Source organism: Bubalus bubalis, chromosome 14 (genome assembly GCF_019923935.1).
Source record: "Bubalus bubalis isolate 160015118507 breed Murrah chromosome 14, NDDB_SH_1, whole genome shotgun sequence".
Classification (NCBI taxonomy): domain Eukaryota; kingdom Metazoa; phylum Chordata; class Mammalia; order Artiodactyla; family Bovidae; genus Bubalus; species Bubalus bubalis.
The window spans coordinates 28,467,955-28,492,085 of NC_059170.1; the positions used below are offsets into that span (position 1 = coordinate 28,467,955).

The 24,131-nt window shown below is 56.2% G+C and overlaps 1 protein-coding gene across 6 annotated transcripts in view; it reads left to right on the forward strand.

The window, feature by feature from the left end:
• Nucleotides 1-11,811, forward strand: part of CDH4 (cadherin 4) — a 480,504-nt gene extending 468,693 nt beyond the window's left edge. For all 6 annotated transcript variants that reach the window (XM_025263793.3, XM_044927835.2, XM_044927838.2 and 3 more), the window contains exons 9-16: nucleotides 477-662; nucleotides 4,806-5,059; nucleotides 5,564-5,706; nucleotides 6,141-6,374; nucleotides 7,232-7,465; nucleotides 7,638-7,777; nucleotides 8,431-8,595; nucleotides 9,178-11,811. In XM_025263793.3, the coding sequence (XP_025119578.1) occupies nucleotides 477-662; nucleotides 4,806-5,059; nucleotides 5,564-5,706; nucleotides 6,141-6,374; nucleotides 7,232-7,465; nucleotides 7,638-7,777; nucleotides 8,431-8,595; nucleotides 9,178-9,384 (1,563 nt within the window). In that variant the 3' untranslated portion in view covers nucleotides 9,385-11,811. The remainder of the gene's footprint in view (nucleotides 1-476; nucleotides 663-4,805; nucleotides 5,060-5,563; nucleotides 5,707-6,140; nucleotides 6,375-7,231; nucleotides 7,466-7,637; nucleotides 7,778-8,430; nucleotides 8,596-9,177) is intronic.
• Nucleotides 11,812-24,131: the final 12,320 nt, after the last annotated feature.

Genomic DNA, 24,131 nt, shown 5'->3' on the forward strand with positions numbered 1-24,131 from the left:
CTCGAAGCCCTCACTGAGCTGTGACAGGAAAAAGGGCCAAGGCTCCGTGTCTGGTCACCTGCCCAGCCGCAGCTGCTGACCACAGGCCCCAGGGACCCAGAGGCAATTCAGTTCAGGAAGCCCTTTGTAGCTGCTGCCCTCTCTTGTTCATTTCCCATCTCACAAGCACATTTTACTCTCATATAAGCCCCAAGTACGGGCACTGGTCCTTAGCTGCACGGAGCAGGGCAGCGTGAGGGGGACTTAGGGGAGCAACCTGGCGTGGGGGTGTCACAGGCAGGGCTCAGTATGCAGACAAGCCTGGACCTCTCTTGACACCCCTGGGTCGGCGGAGACGTGGGACGGGCCGACCCCTGGGGATCACCGTGTGGAAGCAGCTGGAGGCAGAGGGCAGCCCCCCGGGTGGGCAGAGGTCTCTCCGGCCTTTCCAGGCCTCCATGTGAGTTCCTTACACTGTCTTTTCTGACACCTTACAGTACGCAGGGGAAGTCCCAGAAAACCGGGTGGAGATGGTGGTAGCGAACCTCACAGTGATGGACCGAGATCAGCCGCACTCCCCAAACTGGAACGCTGTCTACCGCATCATCAGTGGGGACCCCTCGGGCCACTTCAGCATCCGCACGGACCCCACCACCAACGAGGGCATGGTCACCGTGGTTAAGGTGGGTGCTCCCTCACTTCCCGCCCCAAGACAGACGTAACGGAAACGATGTCCAGGTTCAGTGCCTGCACCCCCAAAAGCCAGGGTCAAAGGCAGCCTCACAAGGACCGGTCACATGACCCCCAGGATGCTGCCAGCCTGACCTGCCATCCCCCGCCCCACCAAGAGAGAACTTTCCCATCTTCTCCCCACACCCAGCCCAAAGCTCTAGAAGCTCGAAAGCTGAGAATCGGCCCCTCCTGCTTCCCCTCAGGAGGCGACAAGCCTCGTCGGGGGCAATGAGCAAGCTGTGACCCAGGTGCCCAGAGGAGGGTCAGGGAGGAGGGAACACCGTGGAGCAGGCCAGCTCAAGGGTTGGAGTCCCTCCAGCCCCTCCTCCCCCTGTAGCTCCCAGAGCAGCTTCCCCTGGAGCCTCCTGGCCATGGGGGCAGTGCGGCTCCCGGGTTCCCCACAGGCTCTAGTGCCCCCACCCCAAGAGCCTGCACCCACACTGGGCTACTCCCTCTCGGGGCATAGACAAGCCCCTGGGCTTTGAGCAAGGGGTCGTGGCCATGTCGGGGGGAGGCGGCCAAATAGAGACCAGCTGAGTGTGTCAGGCTCCCATTGAAGGGTTGGAGCAAATCATCTGTTGATTTCCCCATTACAACTAACTATTGATTCCCCATTACAAACATGCTTTCCTTTCCCTCCTGTGGACTTTACCAGCCACGACCGTCCTCTGGACAGCATCTTCGCTCACATGGTGACACAGTTTTAACACAAACGCAGCATTATCCCACGTCCTCCAGGGACACGACCTGACACACATGGGAGAAAGAGCACTTCCTCCAGTGACTTGTTCACAGACGAGACCACTGTAATGCTATGAAACAGTGTATTCAAGCAGAGTGGCCCCCATTTTACTCAGGGGGACCCTGGTGGAGGGGCTGGAGATCCGGCAGCTGCACAGGTCTTGGGTGGGGGCAGGGGGGCCTCGGCCATGAAGAGGTTAAGTGCCATGGAGGGATGGGGTGCCTCACTGGGGGCTCTGGGAGACACCCCTTCTATTGGCAGATAAGACCACACCTGCAGAGGATAAGGGTCCCCCAAGGTCATCGGGGGTGGTGAGGGGACAGTGGGAAGATGAAGATGTCGGACCCAGAACCCCGATCTCTGCTGCCGCCTCTAGGCCCTCCCGTGGGCAGGCACCCTCAGCCCCCTTTCCATGCCCACCCAGTTAGATTACTTCTTAAACTCCTTCCTATACTCACTCACTCCATAGCTTGTTTAGTAACAGAGGCTGAAAAGGTATGGGTTTGATGTACCAGGCATTATGACTAAACGCTCACAAAAACCAAGGCTGAGCTGCTTTGAGAGCCCAGACAGGGCGGGGGCACCTCAGCTGGGCAAGCAGGGGCCCGCCTCCAGCACCCACTGGTCTCACAGGACCACCAGCCCCACGAGGCCATCAGTTCCCATCTAAGCAGGGATGTGTCGCAGTGCTTATCACAGACGCTTCCAAGGGCACTTAGCCGTGAGAGAGACAGGAGTGCCCGCACCTGGCACTGCAGTTCCCTGGTTACTAGTGTTGCTCTATCCATGCTTCCAGACCTCAGGATCCCCTCCTCTGCTCTCCTAAGTATGTACCGCTACGGCCCCTGGCACGGCCAACCACACCTCTGCAGTCTCCAGGATGTGACCACACCTAACTTCTCTCCATTTTCCTAAAACCGTCTCTTTGCTGTGCCGTTTTTCGAGTCTGGATCCCAAAAGGATCCCAGCGCTGTGTTCGGTTGCACCATCTCTTGAATTTCTCAACACCTAGAACATCCCCCCCCCACTGCCAACCTATCACAGACTCGGGGTCCGTGGTGCCAGCTCTGTCGATGGCTTCCTCATGGTACATCTGGTCCCTCATTTCCGAGCACGTGCTTCCTGACCATCTCGAATCTTTCACCCATTCATCACATGAACACTTCATCCAAACTGAACGTGGGATGGTTTTACTTAACTTTGTTGCTTTTTATACTTGATCTATTCTCTTACACTGAAACTCGTGGTTGGCTCCAAACAATGTTAATTGCTAGTTTACTTGAACCTACAACACACAGTTGCCCCTCAGCATCCATGGGGTGACTGGTCCCGGCACCTCCAGCTCAGGGAGACACCAAAATCCACAGATGCTCAAGTCTTTCATATAAAATGACACAGTATTTGCACACAACCTGCACACACTCACATATATTTTAACTTATGACACCTAATACAATGCCAACGCTGTGTAAATAGATGCCTGTGTGTGGCAAATTCAGGGTCTGCCTTTTGGAAATTTCTGGAATTTTTTTCAAATATGTCCAGTTGGTGGTTGGTTGAGTCCACAGATGTGGAACCCATGGATATAGAGAACCGACTGTACATAAAAAGCTTAAAAATAACAAACCAAACATCACTGCCAACACCAGGAAGACCAAATGAATTTAAGACTTTTCTGCAATAACTGTTGTCCTCAGAATAAATCCCATGAAGGACTCACGATCTTAATACTGTCCTAGTCACTAGAAATCATTATTTTCTTGGGAGTTGTATTACCATTGAGCATCATGACTCAATGGACATGAATCTGAGCAAACTCCAGGAGACAGTGGAGGACAGAAGAACCTGGCATGCTGCAGTCCTAAGGGTTGCAAAGAGTCGGACACGACCTAGCCACTGAACAACAACAACAAGACTTTATGTGGCTCCAAAAATCAAAGCTATATGGCAAAACATGCAGCAAACTCATGTCCCCAGACTCCCCTCTACCAGGTCCTTCCCTCTGCTCAGGGGTGACCATTTTTAAGAGGTTTTTTTCCCCTCTTTTCAGCATTTCTTTCTACAAATACAGGCAGGTGCATACACAAGTCCACATTCCTCTCCCCCTTTTACACAAGAGGCAGCAAACGAAGGATGTTGCCTTTTCGGCTCACCAATCCATCCTGGAAGTCTCGCCACTTCCGTGTGCGTCACCCTGGTTCTTACAGCTGCAAATGTCCCCACTGTGTCGACACGGCTCGTCCACCCACCAGTGCGTGGAAACCGCGGCATCCTCCATGAACAGTCTGCATCCTCCATGAACGATGTAGATGATGCTGTGGTGAACGTTCTTGGGCACATGCTACTTCACATGCATCCAAGCAGAATTATTCAAGTGCAGTCGCGGTGTGACGTGCTGCTTGTCCAGTGAGACTGCTGTGAGCTCTGCCACAAATAATTACACGTCTTGGGGCCCCAGGTAGTTCTGTGCAGCTTTCGTCCTCCTCAACACGTGAAGATGACCCCGCAGGCCAGCCACACCCTGCAGACCACACCAGCACTTGTCAGTCAGGGTCCTGACGCCCCAACATGAGTGTGAACTGGAAAGAATGTTCACGCAGGGGCCCACACAGAGGTGAAGGGCCTGCAAGCCCTCAGGGGCTGGTGTCCTGTAACTCATCCCTGACCCGGTAGTGACAACAACTGAAGGACGTCCTCTTGCAGCTCTGGGAGGGCTCCCCCAGCCACGTCCAGTTCCTGGCGCTGTCCTTGGCTGGATCCATACCACCCCACCTCCGCCTCTGCGCCTTCACCTGGCCCCTCCCTACGTCTCAAGTCTCCCTCCCCTAACTCCCAGGCACCCATGGTTGGACTGGGGGCCACCTCAATCCAGGGCAACACCTCTCAAGACCATCACCTTCATCACACCTGCAAAGACCCTATGTGCTCAAAGGGCACATTCACAGGTTCCAGGTGGACACATCCTTGGGGGCCACCCCTGCAGCCACCATAGCACGTGAGCAGCCTGGACAGACAACAACCCCCTAGGGCATCAGGAATAGGGTGGGGACTCCATACACCCAATGCAGGATGAGAGCTGGAGGCCTGGTTGGGGGGGGATCCTGGGGGAACTGTGGCCTCAGGGAGCCCAGCTGCTGCCACTCCATGACGTGGGGGTGGAAGGTGAGGTGTGAGGTCCTTCAACCCCACTCTCTCTCTCCTCCCACTGCCCTAACCCCGCAGGAAGCCAGACACAGAAGCTGGGGGACGGCATTCCTGGGGACCGGCCTCTGGGGCCCAGAGCTAGCAGGTGCAGACCAAGCAGTCCCGTGGGCACTAAGCTGGCTGCCCCACTTGGTGCCTCTCATTCCAGGCAGTCGACTACGAGCTGAACAGAGCATTCATGCTGACCGTGATGGTGTCCAACCAGGCGCCCCTGGCCAGCGGGATCCAGATGTCCTTCCAGTCCACGGCGGGGGTGACCATCTCCGTCATGGACATCAACGAGGCCCCCTACTTCCCCTCCAACCACAAGCTGATCCGCCTGGAGGAGGGTGTGCCCACTGGCACTGTGCTCACCACATTCTCAGCAGTGGACCCCGACCGGTTCATGCAGCAGGCTGTGAGGTAGGCCCACAGAGCACTCTCAGGCCCTGGGAAGGGGGTGCCCCGTGCTTCACAGAGAAGAGTCCTAAAGTGCCCAGTGAAACCTGAGACCTGGAAAGTCCTGGATGGGTGCTTAGGGGCGCCCCCAGGCAGGGAGGCCCAGTCCAGGGACAGCTGGATCACCAGCCACCAGACTGCCCTCCCACAAGGTGGTGGGAAAAGCTTGAAGGACATTCATCCACGTCTGGCATTAGACTGGATCCAGACCTCACCTCTAATTCCCAAGCTCTGTGACTTTGCAAGTCACCAGCCCTCTCTGCTCCCCCGTCTCCCATCTATAAAGGGGGCTGATAGGAGAACCTGCCTCCCAGGGCTCTTGTGAGGTTAAGTAGCCCGTCCTCCTCAGGGACTTCCAGCCACTGCTGTCACCGGCCCAAGTGCGAGGCCCCAGTGAGCTCAGGGAGCAAGCGGGCGGACAGGAGGCGCTCCCCCAGCCCCTCACCTCACCCCTCCTCCTCCCTCCAGATACTCAAAGCTTTCGGACCCAGCGAACTGGCTACACATTAACGCCACCAGTGGCCAGATCAGCACGGCGGCCGTGCTTGACCGCGAGTCTCTCTACATCAAGAACAACGTCTACGAGGCCACCTTCCTGGCAGCTGACAACGGTGCGCCCGGGGGCAGGGAGATGTGCTGGGTGGGGGGCTGTGAGCTGGGTCCCCTCGGCCACTGGTGCCCCAGAGCCCCTCCCTCATCCATTTGAAGCCCGCCTCAGCCAAAAAACACGATTGTTACTGTCAGGTTGGAGATGCCACCAAAAGGCAGGACCACGGTCAGCAAACAGAGGACAGAGGGAAGAGCTCTGGCCAGCCAGCACCAGTCCACCCACACCGTGGGCCTACAATGAGGCAGGGGCTAGGCTTGGGAGCTCCAGGATGACCACACGGTTGCAGGCGTGTGCCATTCATACATGGTCTGCAACTGAGTCGCTGTGTATATCACACAGCAGAGTCAGTGTATGGGGCCATGGGGTGTGTTCTGGGCAGCCCTGTGCTCGTGAAGCCCAGGAGTGACCGCGTGACTGCCCATGTCTGACCCACAGGGATCCCCCCGGCCAGTGGTACTGGGACCCTCCAGATCTATCTTATCGACATCAACGACAATGCCCCTGAGCTGCTGCCCAAGGAGGCACAGGTCTGTGAGAAGCCCAGCCTCAATGCCATCAACATCACAGCGGCTGATGCTGACGTGGACCCCAACATCGGGCCCTACGTCTTCGAGCTGCCCTTTGTCCCGGCGAGCGTGCGCAACAACTGGACTGTCACCCGCCTTAATGGTGAGCCCACCGTGGGCACCTGCCCACCGGCTGCCCGGCTGCCGGGAAAGTCAGACCGAGTCCAGAGGGCAGCCCCACCCGGGCCTGTCACCTGGGAAGCAGGAGCAGTGGAGTCAGGAGTCAGTCTCACAGGGGCCACGCAGCCCTGTCCTGCAGGGCAGGGGCCCTGCCGACTCCAGGGCTCAGCCACCAAGGAGGCCCCAAAGCACGCCCCAACCTTGTCCTTTAAAGAGCTCCACGTGACCATTCTGCCACTGTAACCACACATGACTGAGACCACTCCCTGAGCCAGTCATCAAACAATGGGGACCCCAACACCACCATGTTCCCTGAGGCACTTTCCTAGCCATGGCCTTGGTGGACAGGGCTTCCAAGTTCTGGAGTTCTGATAGCATTTACTTGTTCCCCAAACCCTTGCCAACACAGCATTATTGTTTTAAAATCATTTTTCCAATTTCTTAGCCAAAATCACTGTTTCCACTTGCATCTTATAACTACCAGTGGACATTTTTTCATCTACTTGCCATTTTTTTGCTTCTGTGAATTATCTGGTCAATGTCCTTCACTATTTTTCTTTGGAATAGGTTTTTTTTCCCTAATTGACTTGGTAGAACCCTTTCCATATTAAGGAAATAATTCCTTCATCCTATATGTCGCAATTGCTCTATTCCTGAATTGCCAAGTCTCTTAACCTTACAGGATGAGAGATGGTGTGTGGTATGTGTGCATGCATGTGTGTGTGTGCCTACGTGTGTCTTAGCCAGACAGGCCAAGCCTTTGCCTATTTGCCTGCGTTCGTCTCGCTCAGGAGGGAGGGCTGGCTGCCCACTGAGCAGAGCGCACCCTGCCCCACCCAGGCGACTACGCCCAGCTCAGCCTGCGTGTCCTGCACCTGGAGGCTGGGGTGTACGACGTCCCCATCACTGTCACAGACTCGGGGAACCCGCCGCTGTCCCACACGTCCATCATCAAAGTCAAGGTGTGCCCGTGCGACGACAACGGCGACTGCACCACCGTGGGCGCAGTGGCGGCAGCCGGGCTGGGCACGGGTGCCATCGTGGCCATCCTTATCTGCATCGTCATGCTGCTCAGTGAGTGCGGCCGGCGGGTCCCGGGGGAGGTGGGGCGGGCGGCACCCTACCCACCAGAGTCTGCCACAAGCCGGATCCAGACTAGAGGCGTGGTAATGGACACAGGCCCTAGTGGCCACACGTGCCCGCCTTCCACACACACACAACCTGCTCACAGCAGCCCATCCCGCAGCCATGGTCCTGCTCTTCGTCGTGTGGATGAAGCGGCGGGAGAAGGAGCGGCACACCAAGCAGCTGCTCATTGACCCCGAGGACGATGTGCGGGACAACATCCTCAAGTACGACGAGGAAGGGGGCGGCGAGGAGGACCAGGTGAGGCTGTGCAGACCCTCCCGGCCCCGCCGAGCACACCCATGGGGGCCCTGGGACCTCCTCTCCTCAGCCCTGTGCCCCCACCCGCACCTCCCTCAGCATGCCGGGGCTCATTGAGGGGGACCTGGGAGCTGCTGGGTGGGCCTCAATGGGGATTTGGGGTGAGTCTTACCAGGTTCAGCTGGTCAAGAATCCACCTGCAATGTGGGAGACCTCGGTTCAATCCCTGGGTTGGGAAGATTCCCTGGAGAAGGAAAAGGCTACCCACTGCAGTATTCTGTCCTGGAGAATTCCATGGACAGTATAGTCCACGGGGATCACAAAGAGTCAGACTGAGCAACTTTCACTTTACCCCATGAAAGCTCAGGGATCCTTGTGAAGTGGGGTAACTCCGGTCCCAGGTCAGGGACGTGGTACAGAGCAGGTGAGGGGTGGACCCGGGTTGGGGAGGGCTGGGGGCACAAGCCCCACGTGTGCCTTGAGGACAGACAGGATCTGATGGACAGAGGCAAGGCAAGCCTTTCAGGAAGGACAGACCAGGTGATAGAACCGGACAAGGATGCACCCCATCACCCCATGGACCTCCCTGGTGTCTCTGCCTGCTGTCCCCCACCCCTACCTGGGCCCCCTCGCTGACTCCACCACCCCCCCAGGACTACGACCTCAGCCAGCTACAGCAGCCAGAGGCCATGGAGCATGTGCTGAGCAAGGCCCCTGGGGTGCGGCGGGTGGACGAGAGGCCCGTGGGCGCCGAACCCCAGTACCCAGTCAGGCCCGTGGTGCCCCACCCGGGAGACATCGGCGACTTCATCAACGAGGTGGGTGGTCCAGTGGGGGGACAGGGTGGGCACAACGTGCTCACACGGACCAGAAAAGCTCACTTTTTGGTGAGGGGGATTGGCATGAGGAGGCAGATTCAGACCTGGGTTCACTGAGCCCTGCCTGGGGGTATGGTGGGGGAGCAGGTCAAGCCCCTCCCCTCAGCATCCCCACTGGGAATGGCCTAGGAGGTGGGCATTCATCCAGAGCGGCCACCTGACCACACACTTGAGTCCCCCTCCTGACATCTGGGATCTGAAGTTCCAGCCAACAGGGTCCCTGCCTTTGCTCATCACCCCCAGTCTTGATACTGACCCCAAGGTGCCCACCTGACAAGTCCACAGGCGTCAAGGGTGCACCCCACCTCTGCCGCATCTTCCTTTGTGGGAAAGAGGGGGACGGCGAAGCCAGTGTGTGGCTGCCTCCCCACACCCCGCCTCCCCTGCTAGGCCAGTCTGTAAACTTTGCTCTACTCTGAGCTCTGAGACACCTTTCACGGACATGCGGGAGACTGCATGCAGGGCCCCACCCCACATCTCCAGCCCCCCGCCCGCACTCTAACCCCGTTTCTGTGGCCCCAGGGACTGCGCGCAGCCGACAATGACCCCACGGCACCCCCGTACGACTCACTGCTGGTGTTTGACTATGAGGGCAGCGGCTCCACAGCGGGCTCCGTCAGCTCCCTGGACTCCTCCAGCTCCGGAGACCAGGACTATGACTACCTGAATGACTGGGGGCCCAGATTCAAGAAGCTGGCGGACATGTACGGAGGCGGTGAGGAGGATTAACGGGCCTCCCTGCCGGACCGCAAGGATGGATGGACGGACGGACGGACGGGAGGAGCAGGACTGGAGGAGGCAACGGGCCTTCCCGACCCCCAAGGCCATGTCACTTTGTGGTGGGGGTCCCCGCCCTGCCCCCGGCCCAGCTGTCTGGCATGAACACTTGACCCGCGGCTGACTCAGCACTGAGGAGAGCAAGAGGCACTCTGTCTTAACTTGAATTTCTTAGGACAGAAGCACTGTTTTAAAAAAAAAAAATGAAAGTGCCTTTTGGTACATGTATCAGATTCCCTCAAACTCAGGAGCGACTAAAAGCAAGCAGACAGACCCCCCACCCGGTCCTGAGCACCCCCAGCCCTGGCTAGTCCCAGCTCTGAAGGCACCAATTAAGGAATTGGAAAGAATGTGTCCTTTTTTCTTTTTTTTGATCTTTTATCAAGAAAACAAATGGGTGACTCGCTTGACAATTGACAAAGAACAACGGGTCCAAACCCCATCAGCCCCTCTGAGTCCTCATGCTTTGCTGTCCACAGTCAGGGTCTCCTACCCCATGGGGTCCCCAGGTCAGCTCAAAGACCTACCTTCAGCTTCTGCAGCAGCGAGTCCCCTGGGTATGGGCCAAGCCCATGGACCCAAGACCCACTGTGCACTCTGACTTTTGCCCTGACTCCCAGAAGCTGGAAACAGCTGGGGCCATCCCTGATGTCCCCCATGGCTGCCCAGGGCCCCCCAGTCAATCATTAGGCCTCCCCCAGGGCCAACTGTGACCCTGAAAGACACCCAGGTCCCCACTATCTTTGGTCCAAGAGAGTACGGTGTCCCAAGAACCCACAACCAAAACCAGCCAGCATCCCACCAACCCCTGGCATGAGCCCTCCACCCTTTCAATAAGACTTCAAAGAGACCCCAAGTCAAAGGCCCCCAAACACTCACCAGTCCAGCCCCCGAAGGCTCTGGATGTCTCTGGCCACTGGCAGGGCTGCACCGACCACAGGGAGAGCTGACGCTCACTTGGGGTCCAGAAACCAGCACAGCCAGCGGGAGACTCTGGGGTCTGCCCCAGCCCTGCCCCTCTGGACCAGTCTCTGGAGCCCGGGAGCTGACGAGGATGGCAGAAGTCTGCTCCAATGACGGGACAGTCTCATCGTCCGTGCAGTCCATCCCACACATGTCTGGGCCACGCCCGCCGGGAACAGTCTCCTTTCCTTTGGACGGGTATCAGCCCCCAGCAGCTGCTGGGCCAGTTAGCTGCTCAAGCTCTCACACCTGGACGTGCCCTCTTGACGGGCAGTGTGACTCTCAAGCCAGACTCCAGGCTCAGTTCCACAGGACAGCAAGAGGCACCGCGTCCCAAGGACCCACCGGAGCCCCTGCTGTGTTTGCTGGGGTTGTGGGGGGTGGGCAGCTAGAGGGAAACGGGTGAGAAAATGCCCTGGGGCAGCTTCTCCCCCAGGGGTCACCCAGGGATAGCCTGTCTGGTGTGAAGGCATCTGGGCTGGCTGGAGAGGCCCCTCCAGGGGAATCCTCACCTGCTCTCGGCTCCCCAGCAGGACTTGGCGTCAGGCCTGCCCTGGAGCCCCACCCTGGGTCTGCTCCTGGGGTCAGGCCTCCAGAGGACCTGGGACAGGGGTGCACATACTCCCCATGTTCTCCATGGAGCGGGTCTTTAATCCACACCCCCACCCATGGCCTGCCCCCAATGCCATGGTCATCCTCTTTTCTAAACAGCTTCAGCCTCGAAGATGAACTTGAGTGTACACGTGTGTGTGTGTGTGTGTGTGTGTGATCCGCGTGGGTGTGTCCCCGCTGGACGTCAGGGTCTTCCCCAAACTCCTCGCTGACTCCATCCACTCTCCCAGGGCTGAGGTGAGCTGGGGAGGCGACTTAGCTTGTGGCCTGAGGGAGGCAGGTCCATCCTGACCCCGTCCACAATGGCCCAAGGAGGGACGAAGGGACAGGTAGACAGAGGCAGCGACCGCTTGGGTCATGTGCTGATGCCCCCAGGCAGATAGCCCATCTCATAGACCTAGGTGGGTAGCCTGCCAAGGTGGGGGATACCCCCTTCCTGCTATGCAAATCGCTCGGGTTCAGACAGCCAATGAGGACTGTCCCAGCACCTGGAGGCGTGGCCATTTGAGGACTGCCAGTGTCCTCAGGGTTGGTGAGATATGAGCTGGAATCTCGCATATGTTTTTGCAGTCAAAGTTGTAAGTATGAATATGGGGTGGGGGACCCAGACAGCTGTGGACTCTCCCCACTGGACTCCTGAAGTCTCTTTGGGTCCCCAGGGTCCTGGGCTCACCCCAGGGATGGGGTGCCAGGCCCAGCCCACAGCTCGTTGTCCTGAACACCAGCCCCCCAGCCTCCCGGCAGCTCCTCTCCCGCTCCTCTCATCACTGCCAGGCCCCCACCCCACAATCTGTCTATGTTACACAGGCCCCATCCCTGCTCCCAGGCAGCCAGAGAGCAGCCCCTCCTCACTGCCACCCCAGACAGCCTCTGGAGACCCCTACCCTCTCCCAGAAACATCTGGGAACTCTGTCCCAACCAATGGTTAGCATTAGCTACACAGTCAGTGTCAAACGTTTCTCACATAGCTTGTAGATGTGACAGGTCCAGACCAGGGGGTGCGGCCAGAGGAGGCCTGGACTCGGTGCGGGCAAGGTGCTCAGGCAAGTCCTGTGCCTGCAGAGATTTTTGTTCTTGTGACCAGGACCCACCTACAAGGACACTCCAGTCTAGGGCAGCAGGCATCCCCAGCCCGGAGCCCCAAGCCTATCAGGCCTTGGCAGCCCTTCCCCATGGCCCAGCTGGCCTTCCCCTTCTCGTGTTCTCAGAACACCCAGGCGCCAGGCCTTCTACCGCCAGAGTGTCAGGGTACCAGCCAGCCACCAGGCTTCCCTACTGTGAGCACCACTGACCCACCCGGGCCTTCAAGACAACTCTGTTCTCTCTGAGGGGAAATGTCAGGGAGGGGAGTCTTGGGTTTTGTCACAGCTGAAAGGAACACCAAAAAAGCAAACACAGTCTTCCCCACGAAGAGCGCCCTGTGAGACAGCCCCCGGCCACGTGGTGTATATATACGACAGGCCCCGCAACGCCGGGATCCGTGGGGGGACCACCTCTGTGTATAATTGGAACGCGTCTCGCTTTTCCTTTCTCTCTCCTTTTCCCATTCTGATCTTTTTTTTTTTGCATGTTTCTTTTTGACAATGGACAACATGTGTAGCAGCCCGCATGACTGTGGTTGTTCTGGGGAAAGATACTGGAGTATGATGTATTCTCACTGCAACTGAGCATCGCGCAGTTAAGACAAATGTTCCAACTTTTTTTGTAATTGTCAACAGCACAACTATTTTGTATTGTTGTTTGTATCATTTTGTACCAAAAAAAAAAAAAAAGGAAAAAAAGGGAAGAGCGTTGATGTTTTCAATGTGTTTTTAGTGCCAGGCGGTCTTGGTTCCACACTGAGCAGTGGCTCCGCAGGGTCGTCGTGTGCGGGAGCGGACGCTGCTGCAGGGGAGTAAATAAAGCCCCCCTTTTACACAGTCGGCTCACCTTGGTTTGTTTTTCTTCGAGTGTCCCTATGAACGACAGATGGATGAACACAGGGGCTTTGGTGTCAGGAGTGGGACTTGCTCGCTCAGCAAACATCTCAGCACCCACTGTGTCTCGGGCTCCATTCTGGGCTCCGAGCACAACCCTCAACAAAACCAGGCTCCTCCCATGGGTCAGGCCTAGGGGTGTGGACAAACAAGACCCAAGTGCCACACATCTAAATATGGTAACGTTCCTAGAAGGTATAGACCAAGCTAACAAACTGCTAAACAAGGTGCGTCCCACCTCCTGCCTTGGCAGCCATACCTTCATAACAGCAGGAAAGGCCTGGGTCAGGTTTAGGATTCTCCTGCCCCTCTGATTCTCTGTGCGCCCCCCACCTTCTCCCCACCACAGGGGCTCTTCATTCCGGCCCAAAATACACCCCCAGCCCCATGCTGGCCAGAGACCCCAAGGCAAGTGGGTCGAGTCCTCAGATGCTCTCACAGCGCAGCCTGCACTCGACTGCTGGCCTGAGCCGAGCTGCACTGGCTCACAGTTTGCTGGTCAGAGAGCCACACGGGGGGCCCTCAGGGACACTGCTGGACTCGCGGGGCTCTGCCAGCCTCAGGGAAGCAGCTCGGAAAGGCTGAGGGGTGCCCAGCTCAGCCAGAACTAAGTGATACAGTCAGAACCCACAGAGGGAGCCCCAACCACCCCCACCAGGCCTTTCTGGGGCTCAAATCACAGCTAATCACAGGTGCAGCTGACAATCACAGGCACGATTAACACTTGCCTCTAATGACATTCACAATTAGACAACTGCTGTGGGCCTGGGATAGGCAGTCAAAGAGGGGTGGGGCACAAACTCCTTGTAATCAGACCCCTGGGGTAAGGGCCGGGGGCAGGGCTGGGGAGCGGTCATTCTGCTTAAGGTCACTCCTCCCAGCTCCCCAAGTGGCTCAGTAGATTCTTTACTCAGCAGGTAAAGAATCTGTCTGCAATGCAAGAGACCTGAGCAGGAGATGAGGGTTAGACATGGGTTTGATCCCTGGGTGGGGAAAATACCTTGGAGGAGGAAATGGCAACCCACTCCAGTATTCTTGCCTGGGAAATCCCAACCCATGGGGTTGGAGGCAGAGGCCTGGCTGTCCCCAAAGCAGAGGCCTGGCTCAAACAACCACAAAGGCCAGCCTGGGGTCTCTCGGAAGCCAGGCAGCCCCTTCTCTGACCCCACGGCCTATCCTTGGGTCATTTTGCCAGAGAGAGGTCACTCTCCTCGCCTACATGTGGACACAGGCCCAGGAGGGCAGGCAGAGCAGTCAGTTCACAGGTGAGCACTGGCAAAGCCCCTGGGGCCTCAGCTGCTCCACCAAGGAGGCCAGGTTCAGCTAGCAGTTGGGGAAGGGGCAGACTCTGGGACCAACGTGCTGGGGGATGCACACAGCAGGCCACGGGAGGCAGTGATACAAGTTGGCCCTCCATATGCCCCAGCCACATGGCAGCCCCCCACCACAAATCCGATGCCCAAAGAAAGCTTCCTTGATGAGAGAGGAGCCTGCGCAGAGGAGGAGCCAAGGCTTGGAGAGTGACAGAGAAGAGGGCCAAGAGACGAGGAGACGGCTGTGTGGGTGAGGGCAGGATGTGGGGGGGAGGTGGTGGACTGACCCTCATGGAGGCCCTGTTCCAGCTCGGCCCAGGCGTGGGGAGGACCCGCACTCAGCTCTGGCCACAGGGCTAGATGCCCTGGGACGGCAGCAAGACGGTCTGGAGCTCAGGGAGAGGTCAAGTGGGATGGACGGGGGGTGATCAGGGGACAGTGTAAAGTGGACACCATGAGAGGAAGCAGTCACATGTCCCAGGAGGCAGTGATAAGGGACAGAGCGGAGACTCAGGACTGAGAACCCCCAGGTTGATGCTGGCGGGCCCTATGGATGGACAGACTGGTGGGCAACTGCACCCCCGGGAGCTGCTTTTGGAACCCAGCAGAATCCTGTGCCCCTCCTTCTCCCACCCCACACACACAAAGGCCCCTCCACACCCCCTGCCTCTCTCTGTGGAAAAGCTGAGTCTCCCAGACCTCCCAGAGTCACAAAAGAGTGGCTCCAGCAGCTAATGAATACTACATAGTCACAGACTCAATGTTGACGCACGATTAAAATTGTCAGCAAAGAGATGCTACACACCCATGTCAACAGCTTCCACTCTGAGAATATGGCGCCCTCTGTCAACATGCAGGGCTTCCCTGATAGCTCAGTTGGTAAAGAATCCGCCTGCAGTGCAGGAGACCCTGGTTCAATTCCTGGGTCGGGAAGATCCGCTGGAGAAGGGATAGGATACCCACTCAAGTATTCTTGGGCTTCCCTTGTGGCTCAACTGGTAAAGAATCCGCTGGCAATGCAGGAGACCTGGGTTGAAAAGATCCCCTGGAGAAGGGAAAGGCTACCCACTCCAATATTCTGGCCTGGAGAATCCCATGGACTGTATAGTCCATGGGGTCGCAAAGAGTTGGACAGGACTGAGCAACTTTCACTTTCACTATGTCAACATACAGAAGTTACACAAGATGGACTTCACCCCTGATCCCACAGAAATGGAATAATTTTCAGACAAGTGGGGATTTGTAAGCAGCTCTTTGCAAGAAAGAGCTCTTTGCAGGAGGCCCTTGTCACTTTAGAAATTTATATTGTCACTAACCTCAAACCAGGCGCCCCCATGCTCTGCTCATCTCTGGCCCAAGCACACCTTTCAAATCTTTGATCACACAATCCCTGGCCTAACCTGTTGGGTCTCTCCATGGATCAAAGACATAGAAAGGAAGACTAAGCAATTAATAGATAACCGGGACTCTATCCCAGCTTCCCCCTTCAGTAATCTCATGAACAAAGTGCATGAACAAGACAGCAACGAAGGAAAGATCACAAAAAGCCAAAAAGCCTGCAGACAGTGGGGTCCGGCCCCCGTCTCCATGATTAACTGACCTCACTTCCTCTTTCCCCCTTAAAACCCCTCATGACCAAGCAGAATCTCGGGACTCCGTTTTGGGGGACAGAGTCCCTCCTCCCCAGATTGCTGGTTTTCTGATTAAAAGCACCATTTCCATTCCTGCCAATATGTGCCACTCCAGTATTGATTTTTAAGCAGTGAGCAGCTGGACCTGAGTTCGGTAAAATTTTCATTTAAGAAAAAAAATAAACTTTCACCCTGAACCCAATTTTAACTGATAAACACAAGCTGGGTGCTATCTCACAAGAGCCCAGAGCACTCTCAGCTCTCCTAGGCTCTCCTGGCTATCCCTTCCTGCTCTCCCATCCTCTCTCAACCCCTAAGTGCCCTCTCCCCCAACACACAGTCCTCCCGCATCTGCTCAGGGATATGCCCCCGGGAGCTGCCCACCATCCCAACAGCCCAGAGCCAGGTGAGGGAGGTGGAGGAGGGCTCAGTTGCCACAGATCTGCCCCAGCAGGCCCGTCCACAAGGGCAGGGGAGCTGCCAGCTCACTGGACCTACCCCCATGGCGCCCAGGGCAGGCCTCTCAAGCACAGCCCTGAAGCACCTCAGTCTGGGGAAGAGGCGTAGTGCATGGGCACAAGCAGAGTTCTCTCTCGACCCTCCATGCTGCAGCTTGAAGCAGCCTCATCAGAGACGGAAGGGCCCCTGAACAAAGGTGGGGTAAGTAGTTCAGTCAGCCCCCTTCGGAGGTGAGGCTGAGGCCCAGAGGTTCCCAGGGGGGCCCACCCTGGAATGAGAGGGCCTGATGACCACCCTGCACTCCCTGCACCTTCTACCCTGGCCGGCAGCTCCCCGGAAGCCTGAATGGCAGTAAGCTCATCCTGACCCAGGCCGTCAGGGGTTGGATTGGAGTGGGGGACACTCTAAAGCCTGGGGGCCTCCTAAACACTGACTCACCTGGACAGCATCAGGCCTCACCAAATAAGGGTCCTCAAGGTTGACCCTGAAGCAGCAGGAGGCCCTGGATACTCACTAAAGGGCCAGGGGATGGCCAGGTGTCAGGGTCACTTGCCCACAGCCTGTCATGTCCACTCCCTCCGCCCTCCCTCCCAACCCACGTGCTCTATCACCGCTCCCACCCAAACAATGTCCACCAACCCTGTCCCCACCCCGCCCTACCACACACACACACAGAGCTATCCTGACTCACATGTGGCTGAAGGGCGCTGTCCACGGTGCTGACTTTTAGCTGTCTGGCCCTGCCCGTGTGGCCTCAGGAAGCGCCAATGGGAACTTCTGCCTGTTTGGGAATAAATCACCTGCTTGGGAACTTACCTCAAAGGCAAGAACTGCGACAGAAAGGAGAGAAGAGGTCTGGCCCTGCTGAGCTCCTGCCACAGGGACACCACTTCTCCTGGCCCTCCCCTTCTGGGCCAGGCAGTGGGGAGGGGCCCAGCAGCTGGGGCTCCATGTGATCAGCCCGCCGCCTTGCACGCTTGGGAGGCTCTCGTGGTCCTCAACCCTCAGATTCCTCTGTGTGCAGAGCTCCCCACACAAGATGGTCCTTCAGTTCTCACCATCTGCCTCCTTATGGGATTCCTTCAACAACTTCACTACTGAATGTTCATGGGTTTTACCTCGAGTTTTCCCCCAATCTGTCTCTACATCTTGGCAGGGCAGTGATCACCCTGGCTGTCCCCACTGTGCTCCAAGCAGCAAGTGTGGCCTGACCCAAAGGAGCTGGCACCCCAGCTGACAAGACTTGCTAACCAGGCCCCCCCGCCTCCCTGGGGCAGCAGTGAGTGCGTAGCCAGAGCCTGGCCAGAGTCCAGTTTGGCTCCTCCTGGAGCTTCTGACCTTGGATAAGTTCCCTAAAGGTCTCTGGGCCAACACCACCTGCCCAGTGGGTGGCTGGGAAGATGAAGATGAACTGAGAGGAGATAAAGTCCAAGTGCCCATGAGCACGTCAGAGTGCCCAGGGGCAGGCAGGCACCCAGGGGACTCACACTGCAGGGCAGGCCCCCAGGGATGAGTGCTATGGTCAGCAAGCAAGCACAGTGTGCACAGGGTGTGCGCATGTGTTTGTTCACCAGACAGGCACCATCTCCCTTCACCAACCAACCAGGCAGCTGGTGGGCACTGCACCCTGGCCTCCACCCACCACCAAACGCTGTAGAAGACTCTGGGGGTGACTTAGGGAGGGGGCAAGAAACTTCCAGAAGCATGCTGGCCCCAGTGGCCAAGCAGGGGGTGGGAGGTGAGCACTCTGCACCTGGAGCCAGGACTGGGTCTGTGCTGGCAGCCTAGACTTTCCCTTCCTTTTAAATTTCTGGAACAGTTGCCATGGAAACTTAGAGGCTGGCAGTCAAGAGCAGCTGAGGAGAAGGCATAGTTGGGCTCCGATCAGCTGGGCCTGCGGCCAGGCAGGGCCAGTCACCTGCACCCCACCCCTTCAACTCTGCAGAAAGAAAGAAAACCTGGATTCTCAGCCTCTCTTGGGAAGTTACAGGACTTCTCTCTGGGTTGGGGACCAGGCTACAGGTATGGAGGAAGTTGGGAGAGGATGCTGGACGTGAAGAGCCAGTGACTATGCCTGGAGCAATCCAGCAAGTCTTTCACATGCTCTTTGCAGGATGGTGGGTGCCAGCCCCTGCCCTGCCTCATTTGGTTAGCAGGAAGGGGGTCCCTGGTTACCCCGGGCGGCTGGTCAACTACAAGTGGTGAACAGAGATGGGCCAGGCCATTTCAGGGCCTGAGGACATATCTCAGGGTATGTGTCTGCTTTCTGCCTGCTCAGCTCGGGCCCTAGGACTTCTCAAATGGGAACCCAGGAGGCCCGTGGGAAGGACCTTTGGGTGGCCCAAAGGCTTGACTACTGTTAACAGGGCCTGGTCCAGTAACAGCACATCGAGTGCCCAGCAACAAAATCCTCACCTGACCAGAGAATGAGCACAGGGGGACAACCTGGTCATGAAATGCCTCCCAACTCTGTGTAGCAATTCAGGCCAAAAGGGAGGGGACTGTACACAAAGGCCCTTGCCCGCCACCCAGTCCTACAAGAATCAAGTCACCAGCAGCACAGTTGCTGACTTGCAGCACAGCCCAACAGGAATTCACTTCAAAGACCAGGGCAAGGCACTCTGTGCCCTGGGGAAACTGGCAGGACTGGCCTTCAGGTAGTCAGGTATTTTTAGGAAAGAATCTTAGGAACCCAGTTTCTTGCCTCTTCCCATACTGAGAAAAGCACTAAAACCATTAACCAGAGACCTACTCAAAGACAACAGTTACCTCCCACCAAGCTGTGTGCTTGGCTGCCTGCACCCCACGAACAAAGTCACATACATGGACTTCCCTGGTAGTACAGGGGATAAGACTCTGCCTGCCAATGCAGGGGGCACAGGTTCGATCCCTGGTCTGGGAAGACTGCACAAGCCACAAAGCAACTAAGCCCGTGGGCCACAAATACTGAGCCTGTGCTCTAAATCCATTGAGCTGCAACTACTAAAGCCCATGCTCCGAGATGAGAAGCCACCCTAAAGAAAAGACCAGCCCACGGGCATCAACAAAAACTCAGTGCAACCAAAAACAAATAATTTTTTTAAAGATCACTTATGCTGCCCCTCCCCTCATCTCCTTGAGACATCCTCAGAGCCCTTTGAGAAGCTGCCTCCTAGATTATAATCTGCAGATTGGCACAAAAACTTCCCATTTCTTTCTCAGACTTGACCAGTGTTTTCACACACAGTTGCATGCCCATGCTTTTTCATAACATTTTGGTAGCTTCACTGGAGCATTCTGGGGGAATGGAGAGGTCCTCCACTCCCACAGACCTCGGGGGCAGGCACACAGCTGCCCCTCAGGCAATCAGCTTAGTAATGGGCCCTCTGGGCTCTAAACCCAGGGCGCCAGCCAGGTTTCTGCCCCTCCCCGGGGAAGTGAAGATGGAAACCACACTCTGAATAGGTGGGCTTCACACCTGCCTTGGTTAACCCTCTCAGCCACCCTGGGGTTGGGCGTGGGGGTGTTACTACTGTCTTCACTTTAGAGATGAACAAACTGAGTCCCAGTGGGTGAAAAAGCTGCATCCAGAGGAGGGGACGCAAGCCCCAACTCCCTAGGCCAACCTTGCCAGGAACCCAGTGAGGGCAGATGAGGTGGGGCGAGGCCAGAGGACCCCACCCCTTCTGCAGGTGCCCAAACGAGGGGCCTGGGTCTGGTGCTGTCGCGCCTCCCCCGCCACCTCCTTCCCTGCATGACTCCCTTCTTCCCCAGGCTCGTCTCTTCCAGAAAACCCTGCGTGCTCTCACCCACAGTCGGCAGAGGACCCCCTCCCAAGGGGCAGTCCCTCCCCTCCTCTGGGGGGGAGGGGTCCTTGGCCCAGCCAGACTTGCGGACTGCACCTGGCTTCCTCGCTGAGTTTCCCCTGGGAAGGGGAGAAGGGCAGGGACCATGAGGGTGGGAGTGAGGAACACTTAGGCTCCTTCCAGGGTGTGGTCTGTAACATTGGGGTGGGGTGGGGGTGAGGAGGTGGTCTTCAGTCCTTCCCCAACCTCCTGGGAGCTGGTTTTCAGGGCCTGGCTGCTTCTGCAGGCCTGGCTGAATTGACAAGTGAAATTCTTGCCACCACCTTGCCCTAGCACCTCCGAAAAAGGCTCACTACTAGGCCGTCAGGCATGGCTGGATCTAGGTGCTCCAAGAACACCACTCTTTACCTCTGTACTGGCCTCGGTTTCAGCCATGCTCTCCAGAAGTAGCAGCCAGAGCCGACTTCCTACCAGCCCCCAAACACATAGAGCTCCTTTCTGTAGACTGCCCACAGGCCTCCCCTGCACCCCTTCCCCTCTCCCACCTCCTCTGCTCCCCATCCCTACATCCCCCGGCTGCCCCCTGCTCACACCCTCTCACTTTTCCTTAGCGTGCGCCATCCCTCCACCACTGCTTGAGAGTACTGCCGCCAGCACCAGCAGTCCCTCTGGGTCATCTCCCATCTTTAAAAGGCCCGCCTTCAGCTCCTGCCCCTCTTCCCACACAGTCTGTTCCCAAGCTTATATACACAGCTCGACCCCCAACCCATCCTCTCTCCATCATCCCCTCCTCAGCAGCATCCCACCTGCAGGGCATCCCTGGGAGCAGGGCAGCTGCCCACCACTCTATGGCGCTCCTTGCCCCCGGCCTGATGATTAACCGTGTGCTGGCCTGAACCTTCACGTAGCACTGGCGACTCTGCAGCCACATAAACTGTGCCATGCCCCTGCCCTGGGCGTCACTCCCAGACACCATGGGCCTCCCTGGCCTTCCCTCTGCTGACAACTCCTCACCTCAGGCCCAGCACCAGCCTCTATTCACCTGAGCTAATGCCCCAGGTTACTGACCTCGTCAGTATAGTAAGTACCCTACTTACAAATGAGTCCCATTCCAAGAGCACGTTCATAAACCCAATTTGTCCAAATTAGCCTGGGTACCCTTCTACAATGGGAGACCTCCAGATCTGCTCAGAAGACCGAACCGCTCAGAAATAATACAATCGGCTATATAGTACTACACTGTAATAGGTTTACAACACTTTCACACAAAGAACACATAAAAAACAAACACAAAAAATAAAACTTTTAATCTTACAGGACAGCACCTTGAAAGTACTACAGCTGGCATATAGAGGCTGGCATCGCGTGAACAAACAGGGAGAGTTACTAACTGGAACAAGGAAAGGAGGTGGGAGGTGGTGGAGCCAAAAGATCGTCAACAATAGGAGACGGAGGGCAAGTTGCAATTTCACTCACATCTGACGTTGACGGAACGCAATTAGCATCGTTGAAAGTTCACAACTTGAAGGTTTGTATGTAGGGGACTTATTGTAGCTGGTTCCTTTTACTCCCGGGTAGTACTGCATTGAGGGCTTCCCAGGGGGTGCAGTGGTAAAGAATTCACCTGCCGATGCAGGAGATATGGGTTTAATCCCTGGGTTGGGAAGATCCCCTGGAGTAGGAAATGGCAACCAACTTCAGTATTTTTGCCTGGAGCAATCCATGGACCAAGGAGCCTGGCAGGCTACAGTCCGTGGGTCACAAAGATTCGGACATGACTAAGCACACACGGAAGCACAGTTATTTCACTGAATAAATAGCCTCTGGTTTGTATGCGTTCACCTTGATGGAGTATGTTTACACAGAGTGACACAGTTCCTCAGGTGTTCCCGCCATGTCACACAACGACAGCACGTGTGAAGTTCCACCTGCCCAGGGCACCCACAATGCGATGCCATTGATCTTTAGAGTTTGAGCCAATGTGGGCACCTGTGACAACTTGCTGTGGTTTTCACTTGCTCCTCTCAGATGACCAGTAATGGTGAACACCTTTCCATTCATGTATTGGCTCACTGGCATGTCTTGTATGAAGCACCTGTCCAAGGGTCTTGCACATTTCTTACTGAGCTGTCTTTTGACTGCTCAGTTGTGAAATTCTTCTATTAATGTATTCTAGACACGAGTCCTCTGTCAGGAGTACACACCACAAATGTCTTCTGGAAGTCCTTGGCTTGGCCTCTCTCTGTCACAAGAGCACCTTTTGATGAGCGGATCTGTAAGTCCCAATTTTCCAATCTTTTCTCTAGAGTTTGTGCCTTCTGTGCCCTTAGAAATCCCTGCCCACTCCCAGGTCACAATGATCTGTGACATCCTCCCCCAGAAGCTCTGCAGGGTTAGCCCCATTTTCAGGCCTATGGTCCATCTCTAAGCCACACATGTGGTATGAGGGTAGAGTCAAGGTGCACATCCCCCATCAGGGATCCGGTTCACACCAGCAAAAACCTAGTGACCATAACGTATGGACGCATTTCTGGACTCTATTTCGGTCACGGATCCTCTATCTGTCTTTACACCAATACTGCCCTGTCCTGGTTATTTTCTCTCTGCATAAAGTCGTGAAATCCAGGGGTGGAAACTCTCCAATTTTGTTCCACACTGTCTTGGCTCTTTTCTCCTCTGCAGCTTCTGGAATCAGATTCCAGTTTCTATGAGAACGGCTGGGTTGTGACTGGGATGGCACTGACTCAGTCTGGACAGAACCACTGTCTTCACAATACTGGGTCCCCTCCGAGGGCTCAGGGAATTTCTCCCTTTAGGTCCTCTTTCATCTAATTTCAATGTTAAGATCTTAAACTGCATATATTCCGAGGTACCCCAATGTTTTCGGTGGTGGTGGTAATGCTCTCTTTCGTACTTTCTACCTTTCTGCTTCTGGTGCATGGGAATTACATTATTCTGGATACTGACCTTGTACTCCAATATCTTACCAAATACACAGCTCAGTTGCAATGTGTTTGTAGATTCTTCTGGGATTTCTGTGCCCGTGATTGTGTTGCCTAAAGTCCTGCCTTCACCTTCTTCATCTCCAAACCTCATGCCTTTCTCTCCTCTGCCTTTCTGCCCAGCGGCCACTGTAGTTCCCTGGACGATGCACATGGTCAGAACAGACATCCTGGTCATGGTCCTGGCCTAGCCCAACAGCTGTCTATCCCAAGCCCACACAGGAATGTGAGTCGGACTCGAGACAACTGCTAACGATTTTGCTGAGACACTGAGCAGTACCCAGTGCTCACAGGAGGCATAAACACAGACATGTTTGCCTCTGAGCTGCCGGCCACAGTTCTCTCGGGGGTCATTCCTAGGTAGGGAGCATCAGTCTGCACCTGGGCGAGGCCCTGGGCAGGACGACCAGACCCTGTCAGACGTACAGGCAAGCTGGAACCAAGGCTGCACGTGCGGAAACGCAAGTACCGCCGCCCTTCACTGGCTGAACTAGTTCATCTCAGGGCCAAGAACTTATCATTGTTCAGCTGCTCATTCACATCAGACTCTTTGCAATTCATTGACTACATACAGCATGCCAGGCTTCCCTGTCCTTCACTATCTCCCAGAGTTTGCTCAACCTCATGTCCATTGAGTCGATGATGCCATCCAACCATCTCATCCTCTATTGCACCCTTCACCTCCTGCTCTCAATATTTCCCAGCCAAGAACTTAGTGAGAACAAAGTATTAGTCGTGGGGGAAGAGTCCAAGTATGACCTCAAGTACTCAACCACCTCTGGCATTCTGGTAGAGAGAGGGAAGATTGGAAAGCATGCCCTGGTGTTTCCTTTGCTAAATGTTAGTCACTCAGTCCTGTCCGACTTTTTGTAACCCCATGGACTTGTAGCTGGCCAGGTTCCCCTGTCCATGGAATTCTCCAGGCAAGAATACTGGAGTGGGTTGCCATTCCCTTCTC